The sequence below is a fragment of the Nannobrachium achirus genome (genome assembly GCF_963921795.1).
Source record: "Nannobrachium achirus genome assembly, chromosome: 12".
NCBI classification, from domain to species: domain Eukaryota; kingdom Metazoa; phylum Chordata; class Actinopteri; order Myctophiformes; family Myctophidae; genus Nannobrachium; species Nannobrachium achirus.
Window position 1 is genome coordinate 28,109,284 of NC_137832.1, and position 9,078 is coordinate 28,118,361.

A 9,078-nucleotide genomic window follows, 5' to 3' on the forward strand; every position below is an offset into this window, starting at 1 on the left:
ACATCTCACAGTGACATGATGCTGATATACTGATGCTGTATTCAAACGAGTTAACTTAAATGAGTATTGCTTAAGAATAGAACCATCATCAGAGAAGGAACAATTTAATAATAATTAGTTAGCCTCACTTAAACATCTGGTAAGATAGCAGACTTTTAGTCTCATGGCTTAGACTAGTAGCAGTCCTTTCCATATATGGCACATGTTGATAAATGCTTGCAGCAACACCTTCCCTTCCCTTTCAAGAGGTCTACTTAGCACTAAGATCTACCACCAGGTGCTGGTAGGCCAGCGTGTTGCCTTTGTAGCTGGCAGCCAGCAGAATGTCCTTGTTATCTACAGACACTAAACTGAAGCCCCTGGGTGCTCTCATGTTGAGCTCTTGGAAGGGCTGGAAGCGCTGAGTGAGGTCATCCCATAGGTAAACTCGAGAGAAGGAGAAATCACTCCCCAGGAGTAGGTACTGGCGGAGGCCCACTGTGAAGGGATACACGGCCATTGCGCCACGTGATGGTAGGGTCTGGATCTCCACGAAGCGCTGTCCCTCCCAGCGAAGTATCTTGGAGTCGCCGATGAAGCGTGTGAGGCAGAGGTAAAGAACCTTCCTCACCCAGAAGTGCTTGACCAACTGCACATCTGCTACTTCAGTGATCAGGGAGTGGAACAGAAACTGCCTCTGGCTTCGGTTCCACTGGTAAACCACCGGGGGCTGGGAGGCACTAGACAGTATAAGGTGCTGCCTGGACCCGGCATCAAGGAACTCTACATGGGTGTCCCGGTGCCAGGGATGGAGGGATTGGTGAGAGTAGAATCCATTGCTGTTCCACCGATAAATGCTAGTGGAGCCTGCCTTGGAACTGTCTGCTACTGCAAAGTACCACTCCCCATCCAGCTGGAAGGTTTCCACAAAGTTAGGCTTTCGCACCCGAGTGGTATCAATGTCCTGGATCTTTACAAAGCGCTGTGGGTCCTCTTCCCACCTGTAATAACATCATTATTGATTTTAAATATCCTCATTGTTCATAATCTTTGAATTGCTTCCATGGATTTCTGTTTAATAATTGTGTATGGGCAATTCAAGCTTGACATTCGTACGTAAGAATGAAATAGTCTCATAGACGTCTCACTTGTAGATGTGTGATCCTCCAAAAAGTTGAGCCACAACCATGTAAAGAGTGTTGTTTATAACAACAGGTTCGCAGTACACTGCAGAGCGAGCTGAGAGACACACATAGGAAAACATCTCGTTGAGCATTTGTTTCTATCATGTTGTGGTACAAACAATTTCACATAGGGCCAGCCAGGGCCTACTTACAGGTTATATTATGGAACATCCTGAAAACCATCTCCACATGATCCCATATATACGTTGTGCAGAACCCTGACTCAGGCTGCGCGAAGGCTACAAATTGGTCTCCACTGAATTCATAGGACTCCACAGACACAGAGCGGAAAGGGAAGGTTTCATAAACAGCAAAATCTAGAGGAAATAGACACATTTGGTTATCAGCCTTAAAGTGGTATGTCCTGACATTATGTTCAGCTTCAGAATCAATTTAAACATGGAAAAACCTGCGCTGTTGCAGTTGAAATCGCGTGGGCTGAGCTCGTGGATCCTGCGACCTTGGAATTCAAACGGGCTGGCACAGTAGATGGCTGGCACAGAGGTGTTCGTCTTCTCCATCCAATCCACCAGCCACTTGATTTTACAGTCGCAACGCAAAGAGTTGCCCCGCAGGTCTCTGAGAGGTACATGTGAGAAACAAAAATATTTGTTCTTTGTCACAAGTGTTGGACAATGAATTAAACAAAGTCATATTTTAAAGGGTGGTTATGGCACTCAAAGCACACAAAGTATACATACGGTACTTACAAATCTGTCAGGATGTCAAGATGTTTGAAGAGATCTCTTGGAAGCAACTGGAGGTTGTTATTTGACAGAGAGCTGCAAAATTCCAGTGAAAAGATTCATGAATATGTATTGTATTGTTGTACAGCATATCAGTGTTTCATGGAGACCTCTCAGAGCTCTGTCTTCCTATTTTCTGTTCTTACAACGGACAGAGGGCATTGCACCTCAACTTAACAACACAATAACAACAATAATATAACCAGGTGATGCAGACTTTTTGTGGGACACTGATATTATTAACCATTAATCTGACAATTTAATATGCAATTTTTCCATTTTATGGAAAGAAAAGTAATAATGTACTCACAGATGGGTCAGAGATTTAAGTCCCCTGAAGGTATATTTTGACAGAGCCTGGATGTCATTGTTCTCGATAAACCTGGGAAGTAGATGTCATTTTCAGAGAATGATTTAATCATATTTCATAATTGGCAATCACCAATTATGTAAAGTGTTGTGTACAGAATTTCACTACTGGAAGGGTAGTGGTATTGTTCTTCAATAAACATGGCAACTTTACCAGAAAACATTATTTTAGGGTGAGCAAACAAATGCGGGCAAAAGTACAGGATTTTGATGATGTTTGCGCGCAAATTATTTTTGGTCATGTTTTTGTTGTCATCCCATTGATTGGTCAATTCAATTTAAGTTGTTTTAACTGGACTGGTAAGTAACATGTCAAACAATTGGTTTTGTAAGACAAAATCCATGAATTTAGTCTGCCAATACCTTACTCAGTACAGGAATAACTTTCATAAAACATTGATATCAGGTGAATGAACAAAGGGCTCTATTTTGCCAGCATTATTTGATCTTACTCTGTCTTTGTGTTGTCTGTGGCTAGAGGACATGTACGTACACACAGCCTGCTCTCAGCCAGCAGAATCTGCGATATAGAGATATTACTTTATTAGCTATCAGAGTGGGTTGCCAAGGTACACGCTGGCAATGCAAAGGGCTTGGTGCTGGGCTGAAGCCAGATCCCCACAATCACTTGATGGAGCTTGATGCATGGGCCTTTTAGGAAAACTGCAAATGCAAGGCCATCAGCAAACTTACATTTTCGAAAGACCATCAATTCACAAAGTGGCATATTCAGCTCTACCAGACAACACAAGGCCATAAGTTTCTCTATAGTTGTAGGATTAAATATTACATTTGGCCATGTTTTCCAGGCTTAAGATGCTTAAGACCCCACTGCCTGAATCTTGCAGTACTAAAAGCAGTGCTTCAGACATTTCTGTTTAAAGTGTGATGCATTAGTTGTTTACACATGACGGCATGAAGTGAGACACTTACAGATATTGCAGTTGAGACAGACCAGCAAAGGCATCATCAGAAATCACATTGAATGTGTTGGAGTTCAGCAAACTGCAAAAAAAAAGAAGAAAAAAAAAGGAATAACAATGAAAGTTAAGTTTATCAAATAAAACATATTATTACAGAGAACATACATACAAGGTCATATACGTACAAATAAGGTCACAAGGTCATACACAAGGTTGTGATTGTGATTCAGAAGACACTAAACCACACGCACGCACACGTGCGCGCGCGCACACACACACACACACACACACACACACACACACACACACACACACACACACACACTCTCCCTCTCCCTCTTTATTGCATCTGAGTAGACAATTGAGCCTTTGTGTTTGACAACAGAAGTGAAGGGAGTCAGTCATTGGTAATGACACTGATACAGAGGCACTACTCTTATTACTGCTATGTCACCACTGTTTTCAATAACCATTCATTTCTAGTGGCTGCAGTCCTTTCATTGTCTCTGCAAAACAAGACATATGCATGTATTGTAATATTTTCTACAAGCAAAGTAGGAGGAGAGTGCCAACAATAAACACAACAAACTGTGCTGTTTTATAAAGTGCGATACATCTCATAAATGGCCCAGTCAATGTTTCAGCCACAATATGTTCACAAAGGGTACTTCAACTTTGTCTGTACTTACACGGAAAGCAGTATACATTGTAAAATGGTACTGTTCAGTCTCTACTGTCTATTGCATACTAAAAGGAGACTCCTTTTCTTATCCCTTCTGTGAACCACTTGGGGACCAAAGTGGATAGACAAAATGTCCTCATGGATATTATGTAATCATCATTAATGTGTTGCCATGGGCAACACATTGTTCTATTCGGTCCAATAACCTTTTCCCACCAAAAAACAACCGTTTCCGCTACCCAGGACGGAGGTGCGAGAGACTAGGAAGGTTCTTTGTGCCGGTCGCTCTCAAGCAATACATCGAGACTCATAACGGTCGCTTGCCAAGGCCAAATAGGATAACCTAGGACAACCTAGGACAACTGTTACCTTACACTACTGGAACAAATGTTGTACTGACTCTGACCTCTAAGTACTTTCCCAGAGAGGGTTGCTTGTGGCGTCTTGCTGTGGCACCCTTTCTTGCTTTTTTTCTTTCTTTATTTGGACACTTATTTTTGGCCCTGCACTATTGGGTTGTGTTGGTTGAATTGAGTATTATTGCTGCGTTGATATGGCGGTGAGATACTTGTGTTGCACTGACTAGTGTTGACTGTTATGTACACCTTTTGTTTGGCACTGCTTTGTTAAGTTGTGCTTTACCTTTGAGTATTGCTTTTTTGTGTGTGTCACTTATGAGCGTTGAATGTTTCTTGGTCACTTCTAAAGTGAACGTGTGTTTTGTAAACTTTCTAAGTAATGTTATCCGGGCTGGGCAGTTGCACAACAGAAAAGTGAAGTATATCCATTATCCACCTGTTTCCGCGAGAATTTACTGTAGAATTATGTGTGGGACACATCCGGAGAACAGCTGACATACAAGCTCACGTCGCGCCGCAAACACAATCCTTGTGAGCTTGTAGATCACACTCGGCTGCGACGCCGGAACTGCTGCACACCTTCTGCGCAATGCACGATGGGACGTTGGAAACTTGTGGATACAGTATATACAGGTAATAAGTGGTAAGACGGAATTCATTTCCCAGTGGATTCCTCGTGACTCGCGTCACGGCAACCACACTTGTACTTTCCCAGAATGGCATCTTTCTAGTTATTATCAGGCCGTACAGACCTGATCTACAGATCGCCCCATGGCACCTAGTCATCTAGTCATCATTTTGTCATTTGTCATTACTTTCTCCTCAATGGCTAGCCCCATAGCCAATGAGCCTCAATGTACTCTCAACACACTCCATATTTGGGCGTAGCTGCATTGGAAACTCCTTATATGGTTATGGCTGAGTCATATGACATGATTGTGATGACGAAGTCCGCTTATTCTGGTTAGCCAATCAGGGAAGCTGGTGCCCACATAACAAACACATCTGTGAGGCAGCACAAACGTTATACAAAGTTCGAGCCAATCAGTCAAGCCCACACCCACACTTCCAAACACACAGAGATTCAGTGCGTTCTATGCAGACCTGCGGAGAGACAGATGTGTTTTTGAGCAGTTAGCGCCTACATCTGGCTTAGTCTGAATGTATACATGTACTCTATGTCCCCCCTGCACCGCCCAGCATTGGCCAAACTTCACATGACGGTTAATGAATTAAAAAGTTGGTGATTAGTGATCTGTGTTTTCATAACTGTGTTACTGCCAACTATCATAAAGGTATACAGCAATATAGAGTATACATCAGGGTAGCTCTGGTCCATAGCGTTAGTGGAGTTCTCCCTAATGCTATGTTCCTCTACCTCCGTCAGGGGTGCCTAAAAGGTAGATTGCGATCTACCAGTAGATCACAAAGGCTGTGCAGGTAGACATGCCCCTAAAAATGACTAATTAAAATATAAAAGAATATATAGACAAAAAACAGAGACCTGCTCAAGGGAGATAAAAAAGTGTAAAAAGTATGTGGTGCTGCTAGGATCAGTGGGAAAAACACCGTTAAAATAGAAAGGAGAGACCCGAGCACTCAAAAGTCAGGAGTAGAGGAGCTTAAAGTTGAAACAGTTTATTTTATAAAACCGACATGTTTCGACCTTAAGGTCAGTTCTTGCCCTGTTGAAGACTGTAAGGTCGAAACATGTCGGTTTAATAAAATAAACTTAGCTTTAACTTTAAGCTCCTCTCCTCCTGATTTTTGAGTGCTCGGATCTCTCCTTCCTTTTATAAAAGAATATATATAAACAAAAATCACACTTGAATTAAGGTGACTTGATTGATTGACATCAAGAATGGCCAGTCTTCTATGGGCAACCCTCGATGCAATGTTTTGTTTTGAAAACATACTGTAGGCTACCACTTTCATACAGAATGGGCGGAAGACCTTTTTCGCCTACTGTTTCCCATTCCAAGTGTGTTTGTCTTATACTGTATGTAACACCAGCGCCGCTATTCCAAAGCCCCCTAGATTATTTTACCTATTTTCAGCAATGGGATTTCTTGGTGGAGCTGGTCATTTTAAAAGTATAAGGACATATAGAGTCTGCACACTGGTTAAGCTCCATAAGTTTATTGCTGGTCAACGTTTCGATCTTAATAGATCTTCATCAGGACATAAATTTACATCATTTATGTCCTGATGAAGATCTATTAAGATCGAAACGTTGACCAGCCTTAAACTTATGGAGCTTAACCAGTGTGCAGACTCTATCTATATGTCCTTCTACATGATTCTGCTTGCCTAGCACCTGGGCCTGAGATGTGCGTGCACTACTCTCTTCATTCATTTTAAAAGTAGACCTCAAGTCAAAAAAGTGTGGGCACCCCTGGTATACATCTATTGAGGCCATCTCAGGCCAGAAGACTCACAGGAACTGCAGCATGTGTAGATGAGAGAACGCTCCTTCTGGAATGGCTGTGAAAGCAGCATTCACCATCGTCCTGAAACACACAGGTGATTTCATTATGATTACTTGCATGTTGTTGCTGTTAGCCGAGGTCATCAGTGGTTCATGGTTGCAAACATAAACTAAAAAGTTTGATAAAACATGAACAATATTTGGAAGGAATTGTAAGAGCAGAATAACATTTTCGGAAATATTTTTTGGCAATGCCCCAACAATTAGGGCCACTCCTGAATCCTTTTTTTTTTTAAACCAGGACACACAACTTCCTTAATCACTTGTTCTTGTTCACATCTTCTGTATTGAAAACGAGGACACGTCCACCTGCCTGTGCTCTTGAGTTCCCTTCCCTTCCCTACAGGCACACCGACGTTAAATCCCATTCATCCCATTATCAATGAGGTCAATAGCAAATGAAAGCACGTCCTTTACAGCACTCTCAGCAAATTGTAACTGCGTCCCGTTCAGGTGCTGCTCATCTTATTATTTCATTACAGGCGCTCCACTTATACAGACAATCTACACTCCTTAAGATTAAATCTCTCAGAGGACAAGTAGGTCCTCAGCTGTGAGATATGGAATCTATTGTTAGTTTTACTCCCTGGAGTTCACTCCACAGTGTTTCATAGCTGTACTTTCATAACGGTGCGCATGGCGCTGCTCTCTGCCAGGTTTTGTTGACTCTCGTCCAGGAATGAGAGGAGAGTGCTCAGTTGGAGACACCAAAGTGCCCATTTTGTCATCCGTTAAAAGGCACACAAGTGCTGCATAGGCAGAGCCTGTCCCATAACAAACATTCACCCTGGGTAACATCAATTTCATTTGTTCAACAGTAAGCATACTGTAGCAGTGCACTGTGGTTACGTAATTCTCTCTTGCCCTGTACACCTTTCTCTGCCAGGATACATCAGATCAAACAGCAGTGTGCAAATCTTAAAATCCCAGTTGTTATAATAATATTATAGATGTTACATTATTATTTTGTGTGGTGATGTATTAAGTAAAACAAATTACATTTCTTGCATCAACTAACGATGAGAGCACCCACAGAGATGAAGCAGACCACGCACACAGATCACTCATCGGCTGACCCTTCATAAATCAAATGGATGGATGGATTGGACTGTCCTTTATGTCTTGGGGAATGACAAAAACGTGTTATTAATTTACTCACAGAGAGATGATTCCAGGGGGGAAGGTCTTGGGGATAGCCCTGGTGTCCACGCAGAAGGCACTGTCTTTGGTGCAGGAGCAGGTGCTGGGGCAGCGGGCTATCTTGGTGGGTCTCTTGGCCTCTGATTTCCCCAGGAGGCTTAAAAACACGCACAAGTTGCACAAGAGGAACAGCGTCAGCCATCCAGGAGCCCTTTTCGATCCCACTTCCAGCATCCTTCCTTCAGTGCCCGGGCGGAAGAACAGGGTGGGGTGTGAGAGAGCTTCTGGAAGTTTGGGTTTTATTTTCCCCAAGTGGAGAGACTACAAGCCAATGCCTGCAGCCACACTAGCAGCAGCAGCAGCGTCTTGATGATGCTGAGTGAAGAGTTGAGGGAAGAGAGAACGACTGAGAAATTGTTGGTGTGTGTGTGTGTGTGCGCGCGCGTGTGTGTGTGCGTGCGTGCGTGCGTGCGTGCGTGTGTGTGTGTGAGAGAGAGAGAGAGAGAGAGAAAGAGAGAGAGAGTGAGTGAGTGAGACGGAGAGAGGGAAGAGTATGGGGCAGTCCTCTGTGGGTGTGGATGCTCTGCAGCTTCCTTGGAGCTGCTCTCTCTCTCTTGCTCTCTCTCTCAGTCTCTCTCTCCCCCTCTGGGAGAACGTAGACTGCAGGAGTGACGAACCAGGGCTCTCTCCGCACCAGGACCTGTATGCAGCAGCAGCCCTGACGCTGAATTATTTACTATCGCTTATACGGAACACTTTAAAACGATGGCAGGCACTATAGGGGGATGGGAGAGCAACAAGGCAACGCCTCGTGTATTGACTGAAGATATTGGTAAATCCAGTCAGTACAACTCTCTGAATCGCTGCAGGTGCAAAAGGCAAGCAGTCAGATATTCATGAGGGGACACTGCCTATATACTGTATGAAGCCACCTCCACCGTAGGCTTGTGTGATGACCTGCAGTTTGTCACACTATGTGTCAGTCAGCTGAGCTATACTTGATGTTGGAACATGAAAAGTTTTTTACATAATCGATTAAAGAAAGGGCTGGGCGATATGGACAAAGTCAAATATCACAATATTTTGTTTATCAAATAACTCAGGATTGATATTGTGACAATAGTGTGGGACTGCATATTGGTGCATTAACAAAATATATCCACAATGCAACTTTCAATTGATTATTATCAGTAATGTGCCAGGGTTTG

General features: G+C 43.1%; 1 protein-coding gene across 1 annotated transcript in view; it reads right to left on the bottom strand.

The window, feature by feature from the left end:
* Positions 1–250: 250 nt before the first annotated feature.
* The window catches only part of lgi3 (leucine-rich repeat LGI family, member 3), a gene marked incomplete at both ends in the record, with an annotated part of 15,492 nt that continues 6,664 nt past the window's right edge, over positions 251–9,078 (bottom strand). Inside the window, 9 exons of the mRNA XM_080738546.1 lie at positions 251–980; positions 1,128–1,218; positions 1,316–1,480; positions 1,573–1,742; positions 1,874–1,945; positions 2,220–2,291; positions 3,212–3,283; positions 6,681–6,752; positions 7,890–8,027. Coding sequence (XP_080594672.1) covers positions 251–980; positions 1,128–1,218; positions 1,316–1,480; positions 1,573–1,742; positions 1,874–1,945; positions 2,220–2,291; positions 3,212–3,283; positions 6,681–6,752; positions 7,890–8,027 — 1,582 coding nt within the window. The remainder of the gene's footprint in view (positions 981–1,127; positions 1,219–1,315; positions 1,481–1,572; positions 1,743–1,873; positions 1,946–2,219; positions 2,292–3,211; positions 3,284–6,680; positions 6,753–7,889; positions 8,028–9,078) is intronic.